Source organism: Lathyrus oleraceus, chromosome 2 (assembly GCF_024323335.1).
Source record: "Lathyrus oleraceus cultivar Zhongwan6 chromosome 2, CAAS_Psat_ZW6_1.0, whole genome shotgun sequence".
Lineage (NCBI taxonomy): Eukaryota > Viridiplantae > Streptophyta > Magnoliopsida > Fabales > Fabaceae > Lathyrus > Lathyrus oleraceus.
In genome coordinates this window covers 5888907-5905615 of record NC_066580.1, presented here as the reverse complement: position 1 = coordinate 5905615, position 16709 = coordinate 5888907, and the positions used below count along the sequence as shown (strand labels likewise).

General features: G+C 31.8%; 1 protein-coding gene and 1 pseudogene across 1 annotated transcript; one reads left to right on the top strand and one right to left on the bottom strand.

Moving 5' to 3' along the window:
- Positions 1 to 2022: 2022 nt before the first annotated feature.
- Positions 2023 to 4419, bottom strand: LOC127121597 (uncharacterized). Its single transcript, XM_051052056.1, has 3 exons — positions 4272 to 4419; positions 2849 to 2945; positions 2023 to 2332 (listed from the first exon to the last, which is right to left on the bottom strand). The coding sequence occupies exons 1-3, from the start codon at positions 4417 to 4419 to the stop codon at positions 2023 to 2025; spliced, it is 555 nt and encodes a 184-aa protein (XP_050908013.1).
- Positions 4420 to 8440: 4021 nt separating this feature from the next.
- Positions 8441 to 11675, top strand: LOC127121596 (exonuclease V, chloroplastic-like; annotated as a pseudogene).
- Positions 11676 to 16709: the final 5034 nt, after the last annotated feature.

Here is a 16709-nt window from a genome sequence, read left to right as displayed (position 1 = left end):
ATTGTACTTAAATGGAAAAAGAGATCATTACAAACTTATATAGTTATAAGAACTAGCTCCCTAACTGAACTACACAATCCAACGACCTCTAATAACAAACTAACTAGAACTTTCCTAAAACAGAAAGTTAGATTAACTAACTTATGAAAACTACTAGAAAATGAAAGTATAAAAACAACTTGAAATTGAAAGGGAGGAAAATGCAATATCTCAACACTTGGTTTATAATTAATTTTACATGTTTTGTTTTATTTTATACATGATGCAATTGGAACATTAAATTCAATTGAAAATATTTTAAGTGGCTTGCACCCTTATTGGATTCAATAACAATCACTAATTTTTTTTTAAATGTCAATCTTCCTAATAATAAAGGATGGTTATGATGATATTTTGGAGAATATATATATATATATATATATATATATATATATATATATATATATATATATATATATATATATATATATATATATATATATATATATATATATATATATATATCTTTTGATATATGAAGGTGTAGCTGTAGTTTTTTTTGCTAAAATTAATAATGTGTTGTGTGCATTGTACATCATCCCTTGTGTGATATATATTTTGAACAATGGTGTTATTCTTTTTTGTTTCAACAAACTCATTAATTTTACTTGCAAATTCGGCTCACTCCGCAAATATCCGTATAAATGAATTTAAATGGTTGTGATGGAATTTAGTCAGTAATAATAATAATTAATAAAAAATAAAAGGTTGTGGTGTATATAAAATATTGTTGGAAATTTTTTTAATTCTGATTCTTCAGAATTGGGAGACTCGCCGGAAAATGCTCGTTCGAATGATTCATCACCATCGTGTTTTGCTTCCACCAAATCGCTCAGTCAGTGCTCTAGATACCAGATGTTGGAAATTTGCCAATTTCCCTTCAATAATTTCACCAAAACTTGATGAATTATGAACCAAATCTTTATGAACAAGAATCAATCTTTCTGGTTGATTTCTCTCTTGTTCTTCACTCTTCACTCGAGTAAATCAACCAACCTTGGTTGCAAGATTATTCTCGTTGCACAACTGTTAATGGAAGAAGAAAGAAAAAATGAAATTGGAGAATAAAGAAATTAGGCTTTAGGCAAAAGAAAAGAAGAAGAAATTTCTGCAGAGTTTCTCTATGCTTTCAAACTGAAATTTATTCAACTGTGTAACTACACTTTGGTGTTGTTACAATGATAATGGTTACTCCCTATTTATAGATTGAGTTTGCTTGCTCCTAGAGTAAATCCCAAATACCTAATTCTACTAACACAACAAAATTAGGCCTAAGTAAAAACTCATGTCGAGGCTAACTCCTCAAGACTTAGACAACTAGGTGTTTCAACATCAACATGCTTCTACACCACAAATACATTCTCAACACATCACCTAATTCGTTGTGTCTAAGGTATTTATATTTATCATAGACCTTACTTTCTTGAACAATTCAACTTGCACTTCTTTCGTCATGATGTTTGCAATCTGATTCTCAGTTCTGCAGTGTTCAAAGTTCAACTTCCCATTACCTACCTACTCTAAAAGATAGTGGAACTTCATTTCGATGTGCTTACTTTGTCCACGCGCTATTGGATTCTTTGCCAGATTGATAACATACATGTTTTTGATCTTAATGGTAATTACTCCATTATTCTTCCATGTAATCTCTTCAACCAAATTTACCATCCATGTTGCTTGACATGCACAAAGAGAAACAACTATGTACTCTCCTTCACACGATAACAATGCTATTATTGGTTCCTTTCTTGAACTCCAAGCAACTAAACACATAACCAGTTGTAGATTTTCTATCCGCAACATTAGTACACTAACTTAAGTCGGTATATCCCACTAACTTGCATTCTTTTCCTTCATCAGTTGCATGAAACAAAGTTTCATAGTCGAGAGGTCCTTTCAGATACCTTAGTATCCTCTTCATCGCTGTTAGGTGTGATACCTTTGGATTTTGCATGAATCTACTCACTGTACCTACATTATATTCTAGATCATTCCATGTATGACAAAGGTATCAAAGTGATCCAATGAGTCTTCTGTAATTGTTGGATCAACATCATCTTCATATGTGTCTTTCGACAGTTGCAATCTAGGCTCAACTGGACTAGAAGCTGGGTTGCAATCTTGCATCTCAAACCTCTTGATTATTTCACATGCATATATTCTTTGGTGCATCATCAAGTCTCTACTACTCTTGTAGAATTCGATGCTAATGAAATATGAGAGATTTCCCAAGTCTAACATTTCAAGCTCCTTACTACGGTCATGTTTGAAATCTTCGATCTCCTTCCTGCAACTTCTTGTTATTAACAGGTCATCAACATAGAGACATACTATAAGCAACTCATTATTGCTTCTTCTTACATATACTCTATGTTTAGTTGTGCATTTCACAAATTCCTTCTCCCTTAGGAAATTGTCTATCTTTTTATTCCAAGCTTTTTGAGCTTGCTTAAGTCCATATAAGTCTTTATGCAGCCTGTATACTTTGCTTTCTTCGCCATGTTTCATAAACCCAACATTGTGCAACATACACTTATTCATCTAAGGGACCATTCAAGAATGCATATTTCACATCCATCTGACATGTGTGCCAGTTGTTCATGTTTGATAGACCAACAACCAACCTGGTTGTTTCGATCCTAGCAACAGGTGCAAAACTTTATCGAAGTCGGTTCCTTCCTTCTGAAGAAATCCTTTCAACACAAGACTTGCCTTGTATCAATTTAATTTTACTTTGGAATGAAACTTCACCTTGTATACCTAATTCACATTGATTTCCTTTTTGCCTTTAGAAAATTCAACAAGTGACCAAGTGTTGTTGACTCCGATGGACTCTAGTTTGTCATTCATTGCTTTCACCCATTTTGAATCCTTCAATGCCTGAGTTGCATTGACTGATTTGACATCTGCATATAAAGCATAATTTACCATCTTACTTTCATTGTCGACCACATCATCTAATATAATCAAACATTCTTGCAACCTTGCAGGCACGTGTCTTGTTCTTTGAGGTCTACTTGTGCTTGTTTTACCTCTAACTTCTTGTCGAACTTATCTTTTGACTTCACTTGTTAGTTCTCCATATAAGATTATCACTGAATATTTCTTGACATTTTTAGTCCAATCCTACTCCTTAAGTTCATCATGTTCCTGTTGATCATTACCTGCTTCTTCACTGGGCCAAACAACTTGTAAACCTCTAGTCAAATGATATCCTATGGTGACTACCTCATTATCACTGAATATTTCGACACATATTCCCCACCATCATCAGTCCTCAGAATCTTAAGCTTTCGACCATATATTTAAACTTGGTAAATACCTCGATCAATTCACTTTTCTTCTTAATCAGGTAAATCCATAGTTTTTGACTGAAATCATCTACGAATGTGACAAAGTATTTGTTACCTCTAATCAAATCCACCTGGATAAGACCATATACTTCAGAGTATATTACTTCAAGGATTGTCTTCGACTTGCTTCCCGCATCCTTGCTGAAGTTGTTCTTGTGCTGCTTCGCTTGCACGCGTTCCTTACACACTTCGTTTGCAATGTCGATTTATGGTAACCCTAAAACCATATTTCTTCTCTTCAGATCTCTGATGTCTTTGAAATTGAGATAGCCAAGTCTATAGTGCCATATCCATTTATCCCTGCTGGTTGCAGTTGCAAGGCACTTGTGCTCCATCAAATTTAGTTCAATCTTTCTATTATGAGACATTAGAGCCTTCAAGGTTAACCTTCCACATGAGTCGAGAACTCTCATCATCTTGTATTCAATCAACACTTTATAGTTCTTTTTGACCAACTGCCCTATGCTGAGCAAATTGCTTTTCATGCTTGGTATGTATAGTACATTAGAAACTACTGACCTTTTTCTAGCTTTCCTCATAACCAGAACATCACCAATACCTTCACGTTGACAAACAAATCTTTCCTACCAGTCATGTGTGATGAGCATACTGAGTCCAAGTACCATTGATCCTGGAATCTTTCTTCATCTTTTGTTGTGACCATCAACAACATCCCTTCTTCTTCATGCTTTGTAAACTTTGCATTGTTATCTTGATTCTTTTGTTTTTCAGGGAAATCACTTGAGTAGTGACCATACTCCTGACAGTTGAAACACTGAATGTGACTTTTGTCAGGTTTTCTACCACCACCTCTTCCTCTACCCAAAGTACCACCTCTTTGGTTGCTTTAGTATGAGGACTTTCTCTGATTTGACCAACCTTTTTCTTGTTGATTATGACCATTCGAATTGTTGTAGCCTTCTCTACCTTTGTTGTTGAACCATTTCTCTTTATCTTTCTTTTCTCTTACTAATTGTGCCTTCAAAGCCATATATCTCTTTGACTTTCCTGTAACTCTTTCACCCATTCTTTGTTCATGAGATTCAAGTGTCCCTTGAAGCTCTTCCTTTGTAAATGTTTACAAATCTTTAGACTCTTCTATGGCTACTACCACATGGTCGAACTTTGGAGTCAATGACCTCAAGATATTTGAAATAACTGGTCTTCATGTCAACACTTCTCCACATACATTTATTTGATTAACTAGTTTTGTAACCCTAGTGAAAAAATCCGTTATGCTTTCATTATCTTCCATTTGAAGCAATTTAAACGTTCTTTTCTGAGTTTGTAACGTAACTTCTTTCACCTTTTTTACGCCTCCAAACGATTTTTTAAAAATTTCCCATGCTTCTTTCGTTGATTCAACATCACTAGCCTTTTCAAAATTATCTGCATCAACGCATTGATGAATCATAAAAAGAGTTTTATAATCTTTCTTATTCAATTCTGTGTGCAGCCTTTTCTTAATCCGTCGCATTTGCTACAACTGGCATCACTCCCTCCTTCACAAGATCCCAAAGATCTTGATAGTAAAATATAACCTTTATTTTCTTGCAACAATTCTCGTAATTCCGATTCTTCAGAATTGGGAGACTCGCCGAAAAATACCCGTTCGGATAATTCATCACCGTCGTATTTTTCTTCCCACGAATTGCTCAGCTAGTGGTCTAGATACCAAATGTTAGAAATTCACCAATTTCCATTAAAGAATTTCACCAAAACTTGATGAATTATGAATCAAATCTTGATGAACAAGAATCAATATTTTTGATTTATTACTTCTATTGATCTCCATTCATCACTCGTGTGAATCAACTAACCTTGGTGGCAAGACTATCCCCGCCGCAAGATTGTTAATGGAAGAAGAAAGAAAATATGAAATTGGAGAAGAAAGAAATTAGGGTTTAGGCAAAAGAAAAGAAGAAGAAATTTCTGCAGAGTTTTTCTCTGCTCTCAAACTGAGAATTTATTCAACCATGCAATTGCACTTCTGTGTTGTTATAATGATAGGGGTTACTTCCTGTATATAGATTGAGTTTGCCTACTCCCTAGCAAAGCCCAAATACCTAATTATGCTAACACTGCAAAATTGGGCCTAAGTAAAATCTATGTCGAGGCTAACTCCTCGACACTTTGACAACTAGGTGTTTCAATAGCAACATACTTCGACACCATGAATTGCATTCTCAACAACTATTGGTATGCTTCATGTTTTCTACTTATCCTTAGTAAATGAAAAAAATAAATCAAATTTTAGACGTACTTGTCATATATATTGGACTTTTTATCTTATGACTTCGGTTATGAATTTGATAATTGAACTTTATATTTTTTAATTTAAATAATATAATTTTGAATTTATAGTTATTTTCAACATTCAAATTAAATTATATGTTGTCTTATCATTTACATGCTCATTTGTAAAACATAATAAAAAATTTGAGCAATTTTAAAGATAATTTATATTATATTATCTTTGAATTGTGTTGATTTATATTTTGATATAACAATTCTCTTTAATCATGAATCATTTTTAAGATGACATTGCAATATTTTAAAATTCATTACAGTTCAAACACTCTACTTATAAAGATGAATGTCACACTCTCTAAGGTTAATTAAAATTTATTTTCAATCTCCTTTTGACTAATTATATAATTGCATATAAAGAAAAATTCGTCTTTAATATTATCTACTCATTTGAAAATTATAAAATGTGCATTTATATATAGAAAATATTTTTCAGAATATTTTCAAAATAAAAAGTCTCTATAATGTGTCATAAATTAAATTATTGTTATATACTACATTAAAAGAAAAAATTTATGACTACTTTGAAATCTTATGAGAGTTTTATTATGAAAAGTGAAATCATCATTATTAATATGTATAATTGAAAGCTCTTATTTCCAAATGAAAGCTTTTTTCTTCTTCACGTGTTAGTGACATAGAAGACACTCTCAGGTTTATTAATTCTCTGAAGAAACCCTACATTTCAGATTTATTTCTCTGTCGTTTCAGGAATAAACGTGTTTTGTCTATCACTGATCTAACTTCCGTGGTATCATTCATTCTTTTTATTTATTAATTTGATTGATTAATTATCAGATTTGATAGATGTAATGGATTATTTGATGGTAAATTCAAATGTTATGATATGAATGGTATCCAAAACAAATGGAGCTTCCCCTCCTTCTTGAAGGGAAAAAGGTTAATCAATTTATGAAAGTTGGCATTGCTCGACACGTGAAACTCGAAGTAGAGGGACTAATCCATTTTTGCATCGTTTTTAAATTGTTGGATAATATAGGAGCGATGATAGTGTTACTGATATGCATGTTATAACACGGGTGAAAGTGAAGGTTCAATCGCAAGAAGATTGATGGGCCTTGAAGCTTCTTAATTTTATTAACAATGTGAATCAATTATTGTTTGAAGGGCTAACTCGAGAATTCCTGATGTAAGTTAGTGACATCACATAAGTTTAATTGAATTTGATTTTTGATAAGATAGCACTAGAAATCAGGTTGTGAAATGTGTAGTTCATATTTTTAATGTAGCATGAAATAGAAAAACTATGGTTAAGTTCTTATTAATTTATGGTAAAGATCTAAAACCATGCAGTAATTAAGCTTTTAATGTTACTGATAACATACGAGATTTGTGAGGAACCATATAATTTACTTGTTTTTTATGGTGGGAATTTAGTAGTTTTAGATCATGATGAACTATTCTTCTGATATCACAGCAAGGAAATGGAAGGTATGCTTATTCTTTCTCCATCTATTTTATTTCATGCTAATGCATTTGATTGAATCCTTATATTATTCTTCCTTTTGGCAAACTTCAGTTGATGTGTTACAAGTATATGTGGGACAATTTAGTTGTTGATAACTTTCCTTATAAAAACTTTTTTTTACTTATTTTGACTTAAACCCTCAAAGTGTTCTATGTGAAGATCTCAAATTGGGCCTAAGTAAAATTCATGTCGAGTCTAACTCATCGACACTTCGAAAACTAGGTGTTATAATAACAACATACTTTGACACCATGAATTAAATTCTCAACAACTATTGGCATGCTTCATATTTTCTACTTATCCTTAGTAAATAAATAAAAAATCAAATTTTAGACGTACTTGTCATATATATTGGACTTTTTATCTTATGACTTCGGTTATGAATTTGTTGAACTTTATATTTTTGAATTTAAATAATATAATTTTGAATTTATTATTATTATTAAAATAAAAATTGTATTATATATTGCCTTATCATTTACATGCTCACTTGTAAAATATAATAAAAAATTTGAGCAATCTTAAAGGCAATTTATATTATATTATCTTTGAATTGTGTTGATTTATATTTTGATATAACAGTTCTCTTTAATCATGAATCGTTCTTAAGATGAAATTGCAATATTTTAAAATTCATTAAAGTTCAATCACTCTACTTATAAAGATAATGTCACACTCTCTAAGGTTAATTAAAATTTATTTTCAATCTCCTTTTAAAAAATTATATAATTGTATATAAAGAAAAATTTGTCTTTAATATTATCTACTCATTTGAAAATTATAAAATGTGCATTTATATATAGAAAATATTTTTCAGAATATTTTCAAAATAAAAAGTCTCTATAATTTGTCATAAATTAAATTATTATTATATACTACATTAAAAAAAGAGTTTTATGACTATTTTGAAATCTTATGAGAGTTTTATTTTGAAAAATGAAGTCATCATTATTAATATGTATAATTGAAAGCTCTTATTTTCAAATGAAAGCTTTCTTCTTCTTCATGTGTTAGTGACATAGAAGACACTCTCAGATTTATTAATTCTTTGAAGAAACCCTATATTTCAGATTCATTTCTTCGTCGTTTCAGGAAGAAACGTGTTTTGTCTATCACTAATCTAACTTCCATGGTATCATTCATTCTTTTTTATTTATTAATTTGATTGATTAATTATCAGATTTGATAGATGTAATGGATTATTTGATGGGAAATTCAAATGTTATGATATGAATGGTGTCCAAAACAAATGGAGTTTCCCCTCCTTCTTGGAGGGAAAAAGGTTAATCAATTTATGAAAATTGGCATTGCTCGACACGTGAAACTCGAAGTAGAGGTACTACTTGATCGATTTTTGCATCGTTTTTAAATTGTTGGACAATATAGGAGTGATGATAGTGTTGTTGGTATGCATGTTATAACACGGGTGGAAGTGAAGGTTCAATCACAAGAAGATTGATGGGCATTGAAGCTTCTTAATTTTATTAGCAATGTGAATCAATTATTGTTTGAAGAGCCAACTCGAGAATTACTTATATAAGTTAGTGACATCACATAAGTTTAATAGAATTTGATTTTTGATAACATAACACTAGAAATCCGGTTGTGAAATGTGTAGTTCATATTTCTAATGTAGCATGAAAATAGAAAAATTATGGTTAAGTTCTTATTGATTTATGGTAAAGATCTAAAACCATGTAGTGATTAGGCTTTTAATGTTACGAATAACATACTAGATTTGTGAGAAACCATATAGTTTACTTGTTTTTTATGGTGGGAATTTGGTGGTTTTAGATCATGATGAACGATTCTTCTGATATCACAAAAAAAAATGGAAGGTATGCTTATTCTTTCTCCATCTATTTCATTTCATGCTAACGCATTTGATTGAATCCTTATATTATATTGTTCTTCCTTTTGGCAGACTTCAATTGATGTGTTACAAGTATATGTGGGACAATTTAGTTGTTGATAACTTTCCTTATAAAAACTTTTTTTACTTATTTTGACTTAAACCCTCAAAGTGTTCTATGTGAAGATCTCAAATTGGGCCTAAGTAAAATCCATGTCGAGTCTAACTCATCGACACTTCGAAAACTAGGTGTTATAATAACAACATACTTCGACACCATGAATTAAATTCTCAACAACTATTGGTATGCTTCATATTTTCTACTTATCCTTAGTAAATAAATAAAAAATCAAATTTTAGACGAACTTGTCATATATATTGGACTTTTTATCTTATGACTTTGGTTATGAATTTGATAGTTGAACTTTATATTTTTGAATTTAAATAATATAATTTTGAATTTATAGTTATTATTAACATAAAAATTAAATTATATATTGCTTTATCATTTACATGCTCACTTGTAAAATATAATAAAAAATTTGAGCAATCTTAAAGGAAATTTATATTATATTATCTTTGAATTGTGTTGATTTATATTTTGATATAACAGTTCTCTTTAATCATGAATCGTTCTTAAGATGACATTGCAATATTTTAAAATTCATTAAAGTTCAATCACTCTACTTATAAAGATAATGTCAGACTCTCTAAGGTTAATTAAAATTTATTTTCAATCTCCTTTTAAAAAATTATATAATTGTATATAAAGAAAAATTTGTCTTTAATATTATCTACTCATTTGAAAATTATAAAATGTGCATTTATATATAGAAAATATTTTTCAGAATATTTTCAAAATAAAAAGTCTCTATAATTTGTCATAAATTAAATTATTATTATATACTACATTAAAAAAAAGTTTTATGACTATTTTGAAATCTTATGAGAGTTTTATTTTGAAAAATGAAGTCATCATTATTAATATGTATAATTGAAAGCTCTTGTTTTCAAATGAAAGCTTTCTTCTTCTTCTTCATGTGTTAGTGACATAGAAGACACTCTCAGATTTATTAATTCTCTGAAGAAATCCTATATTTCAGATTCATTTCTTCGTCGTTTCAGGAAGAAACGTGTTTTGTCTATCACTAATCTAACTTCCATGGTATCATTCATTCTTTTTTATTTATTAATTTGATTGATTAATTATCAGATTTGATAGATGTAATGGATTATTTGATGGGAAATTCAAATGTTATGATATGAATGGTGTCCAAAACAAATGGAGTTTCCCCTCCTTCTTGGAGGGAAAAAGGTTAATCAATTTATGAAAATTGGCATTGCTCGACACGTGAAACTCGAAGTAGAGGTACTACTTGATCGATTTTTGCATCGTTTTTAAATTGTTGGACAATATAGGAGTGATGATAGTGTTGCTGGTATGCATGTTATAACACGGGTGGAAGTGAAGGTTCAATCACAAGAAGATTGATGGGCATTGAAGCTTCTTAATTTTATTAGCAATGTGAATCAATTATTGTTTGAAGAGCTAACTCGAGAATTACTTATATAAGTTAGTGACATCACATAAGTTTAATAGAATTTGATTTTTGATAACATAACACTAGAAATCCGGTTGTGAAATGTGTAGTTCATATTTCTAATGTAGCATGAAAATAGAAAAATTATGGTTAAGTTCTTATTGATTTATGGTAAAGATCTAAAACCATGTCGTGATTAGGCTTTTAATGTTACGAATAACATACTAGATTTGTGAGAAACCATATAGTTTACTTGTTTTTTATGGTGGGAATTTGGTAGTTTTAGATCATGATGAACTATTCTTCTGATATCACAAAAAAAATGGAAGGTATGCTTATTCTTTCTCCATCTATTTCATTTCATGCTAACGCATTTGATTGAATCCTTATATTATATTGTTCTTCCTTTTGGCAGGCTTCAATTGATGTGTTACAAGTATATGTGGGACAATTTAGTTGTTGATAACTTTTCTTATAAAAACTTTTTTACTTATTTTGACTTAAACCCTCAAAGTGTTCTATGTGAAGATCTCAAAGTGCTAAGTGTTGATTCTGGATTTTCTGCTTTGGTAAGTATAGGAGAATGAGTTTTGCTATTGCTACCACTTGTTTATTGTCATTTAATTCTTTTTTGTTTCCAGAACTACAATAATATAGTTGGTTGATTGATGTTGCATACAGACCCTTGATGATGTGGTGAGATATTACCAAAATAAATATTTGATGTTATCCCTCACTAACGACAAACTTTATTGAGGTATGTTAAAAAAATTCAGTTCAAAATAGTATTTCGTCATAAGTCTTAAAGTTTGAATTTACAAGGAGACTGATTTTGTTTGCTATGTGTGAAATACGAGTACCAGAAAGATCATTCATTTCTTTTTGAAGATAAATTTGAATATGATTCAAAGTGGCTAAATGATCAAATTCATTCTTGTCTTGAGTTTTGGCTTGGAGAGTGAGAAGCTACATATGTTCACGAGGAAGAGCGTTGAAAATGTCGATTCTGTCAATACGCCCATATCTGCCATGCAAATACTGATAGTGGGGAAATGAGTACCAATACAAGCAATATTTCAAAAGCCAAATAAGGCTAAATATCTATCTAAATGCTGATTTTCAAAGATCATTATTCTCAACTGATCAATTTTTTTGTCTCAGTCACATTAATTGTGGTCCTGTTTACATTCTCTACTTTTTGCATTATAAACTAGTTTTTCAGACATTGTTTATGGTTGCGTCTGCATTTTATCATGTGTTACATTGTGCAGATAAAAATAGAAGTCTGGTTTAATTTTTTTAATTTTAGAAAAATATTTGTTGTGGATTTTCCTGCGGAATATGAATTTCCTGCGGATTTACCTATGGAATTGGCTGCAGTATTATCTGCGGTTATTTGCTGCGTTTATTTCTATGAATTTACCTGCGTATATTCCTGCCGAAGTAATTATCCACAAAGGTTTTAGCTAGGAACCCATAGCGGCAGAAAAAAACGTAGAATTTTTTTTAGCTTAAATTCGCAGGTATAATTTTTTTCTATTTTGTAAAGGTTGAAAGTTAAACCCGTATAAACTTTTGGTGTTAGGTTCTTGAGCTTGATATGTATAAAAGCTCTAGTTATAGGTTCTTGAGCTTGTCCTGTGCAAAAGCTCTGTTTGAAGGTTTTTAAGCAAATCATGTGTAAAAGTTATATTTGTTGGTTCTTAAGCTTATTTAGTGTAAAAACTCTATCTATTTGTTGTTTAAGAATCGTGGGTAAATCCTATAAAAAGTTCAAGTGTGTTTAGTGAAACTCTCAAGAGGAAACTCTTGGGGACATAAGTGTGTCAAGTTGTTAGGAAAAACATGTTTAATCTATGATACACTCTTTATATCTCTTCTTTCTTTTATTTTCGTTGTTTATGTTATTTTCGTTGTGTATCTCCATCTTATTGCCTTATTTTTGTGTGATTATAAAAATAAAAATAATTGTGTTAAATAACAAAATTTTATAAATTGACTTTGATTTTTAATCAACACAATTTACCCAAACCCCCTATTGCATTTGCAGTAAAAGTAAGTATTACAATTATCGTATTCATAGAGAAGTCAATTGGTGATTATCTTGGATCTAGTAATGACAAGCATCTTTCGATGTCAGGTCACACCATGAAAACAAGTTTTAGGTAGCAAAGCTAAAATAATCATTAAGCTCAAATAGTCATCAATGTTAAAGCATGAGTTGAATCATATAAAACTCCATGACCTATTTAGTACATGAATATAATGACTACATATCACCCTAACAAAGGGATTTTAGATGCGCTTACACATTATAATGTAACTGTCAGTAGTCCCGTGAAGCTAATATTGGAAGTGTTATATTCCCTATCACTTGAAAAACACTTTCTCCTTCAGGCTCCCTCTCTTATTCTTCTATTGTAGACCAAGGTGAACCTACTCAAATTCTATATTGTACCGCTCCATCAAAACTCTCTTTGAAATGAACTTGAAACTCTTATTTATAGGAAAACTTTTGTACCTCTTGCTAGGCACATAGTTCTTATGCATATCGCGCCTACCCTTCTCTACCATGCCTATTATCTTCCTTAGCAAGCAATGTTTGCATGTCTGCCACGTGGCCCTAACCGCCTTTCCTTGCCTAGTGCACCACCTCTTTGACTTTCGAGTTATCCATTGCTTCACCATGAAGTATTTGCATATGGACATGTCATATGTCCTTTGTCTCCGCCTATCGCGCCCATGGTTAGGCCTAACGAGCCCGGTCTTCCATGATTTTCCTATGGTTTGGTTATTGTGAGTTGAATCTTGGTTTTTCAGTCCTTTTTACATATTTTCAATAATATATGCTAAAGCGTCCAAACATGTGTTTTCTTACATTTCATAGATAATACAATGTTGCTTCTACTTCTAAAGGAAGTTTGGCGCCTACTTTGATATACATGGTTGGGTCTTATCTGAGTTGGATAGACTCGAACTTACCATCTGACACCAACCAAACCTCATCTTCATGAGCATCTAGATCAAATATGCCATAACTCTTTAGTTCTCCTTCTGCTTCTACTTCTGAGGTCGTGGCCGACGCCAAGTGATCCTTTTGGATGATTCCTTTAATCCATTTAGCTTCCTTCATTTACATAAGCGGTCACCAAGGTCGAATTTCCTTATGCGTTATGGTAAATCACTTTCAAATATACTGGAGATGCCACCACATCTAGTATCTCTAGGAAGGATATTCATAAGATGCCTCTATAGGCGCTCTAGAATGGTATTATCAGAATATTAAGGATCACTTTTCTTTCGCAATCTCCTTACCAAACAGTCACTGCCAGATCCATAACTTATTGAGGACGAGTGATCAAATCTATGAATGTTAAAAGATGTTCTCCTCCATACTGACTCATATCCACTTGTTAGATTCCTATCATATCCATCGTACCTAAATAGAGGATGTTACAAGAACTTCTGTTGTCCACGGGGAATCCCGTTAGATTGCGATCAACTATGGTGATTGTAAAAATCAGAGGTAAATTAATTTTTGCGATTCCATTGATCTTATTGTGGTCTTAAAATCCTAAACCTGATCAATCTTTTCTTTGTCGAGTGTCTGCACCAATAAAGTGTATAAAATGATTTAATGAAGGATATGAGCTAAATGATGCGGTGGAATTTGTCAATCAATAATGCTTGGTAAATAGTTAATTCAGGAGATGTATTAAAGATTCTAGTCAAAGCTATCAGAATTGCCATCTTTTTTTCTCCTATTGCAATTATATATTTGATTTTTGATCAAGATTGACCTGAAGATGAAAGTTAGCGGGAAATAGATGTTTATTCCCATAAACGACGCCATTTGGAAACCAGAAATGGAAGCTCTAGCTCCATGAAGGAACTAGAAATGATGACAGTTGAATAACTGATAATCTTGAACAGTGGCTCTGATCTCCTTTACGGTGATGCGGGGGTGGACCTACATGGTTAACACTCCAACGCCCAAGCCATTTCAAGTTCAAGATAAGTATAATGAAAGTGGAGAAAATCGTTGATGATGTTGAGCGTGAAACTCCTCTTGAGCAGACTTTATGACCATATCATCCGTGTATACCTCCAACATTTCTCCTATCTCTCTTTAGAAGATCTTGTTCATCATTCTATGACAGGTTGCGCCATCATTTTTTAATCTGAAGGGCATGCCATTGTATAAACAATTGATCTGCTAAGTAATAAAGGTTGTCTTTATCCACTAGTTTATAAATGTTTAGGAGCAGGTAAGAATCTTTTGGACAAGCTAAACTGATAATATTTATATAATCAATGCACATCCTTAATTTCCACGAGGCATTCTTTACCAACACTACATGGATAACTACTTTGTATACCCAACGTAAAAAATTAACTAGATGTCTAGTAAACCCTTAACCATGCTAGCATTGGCCTCGGCTTTTTATGGAGACTGTCTCCTTCAATGCTGGGAGACGTAACAAGTGCTCATGTCCATATTTAGATGGTGACATGCTACACTAGGATCAATGTTAGGCATCTCATGTGGTCGGCGTTATTCTGAAGGAATTCAATAAGTGTTGCTTTTACTTCCAAAGGAAGTCTGACGCCTATTTTGAATGACCCGGTTGGGTTTTTCCAGAGTTGGATTAATTGGAACTCACCATCTGGCATCGACCGAACCTCGTTTTCACGATCATCTAGATCGAATATGCCAAGACTCTTCGGTTCTCCTACTGCTTTTACTTCCGAGGTTGTGGCCGATACCAAGAGATCATTTTGGATGATTCCTTTAACCCACTTTGCTTCATCTACTTAAGCGGTCACCAAGACCGACCTTCCTTTCGCATTGTGGTAAGTGTAACACCCCGATTTTTGTTTATTTTAATTTTAATTCAATTTAAATTGCTTTATATTATTTATTGGAATGCTCTAAGTAATTTAGTGGTAATTTGAGGATGAGTAAATTTTTTGTAGAATTATCACTAATTTTAATTATTTTTAAATAATAGAATTAATAGAAAAATGTGAGATAATTGATTTTGTGGAGGAAAATAGAAATATAATAAAAATTGAGGATGAAGGTAGGAATATTGATAGATAAGTGGATTAAAGATAATTAATAAAATGAAATTAGGTTTTCTTTTTAAATAGGGGAGTTGAAAGAGAATTGAGTCAGTATGTGTTTTGGATGGAAAAGACTCAGAAGAGAAAAAACCTAGAAGAAACTTTTGGAAGGAGTAGAGAGAAAACCCCATAGCCAAAGTTTCATCATTGCTACAAATTTGAGGTATGGAGAAATTATTCATGTATGTCTGTTTAAGCAAATGGATATTGAGGGTTTCTTACCCTCATGCCTTCTCCTCGTTATTTTTCTTTGTATGATGCTCGTGGCTAAATAAAATTTGGGCAAAATCTTTTAAGGCGATTGTTATGATAATGTTTTTCTTTTTGTACTTGATCGATTGCTGACTTTGATTTGATAATCTGTGATTTTTGTTGATTTATATTATCCATGGTTAACCTATGTGAATTGAGGCGAGAGTTGAATTAATAATATATGTTGATGCCTTTTGATAAGGTGAGAGCTATAGATAAAATATATTGACGTCTTATGATAAGGCAAGAGTATAAAAGTTATGAATTAATAAAATATGTTGATGCCTTATGATAAGGCGAGAGTATAAATGTTGGATTGATAAACCATGTTAATGCCCATGATAAGGCAAAAGTAGAGATGTTGATATGTATTGTTTAATGTGATAACATATTGAATTTGTGATGTTTGAGTTATATTGTTTAGAGTTATGTTTATCTGTGGGTATTGGGGCGGTTGAGACTCAAACATGCCGTTTTTGCATCTGTTAAATAGGGAGAGAAACATAAAAATCGCAGATAGGAATAGAAGGGGATCAACCCTCTTGTTTAATACATAACTTGAGTTTCATAAGTCCGTTTGAGATGCCTTCAGTTGTGTTAAAAAGTTAAAGCAATAATATTTCTGTTGAAATGGGGAAATTGGGTTTAGGAGCGCTACAACAATAGCAGTTCTCTAGTTTTTATACCACATGCGTAGTCAAATTTCAGTCTTGCATTGATCATCTTGTTTCACGCGTAACTTGAGT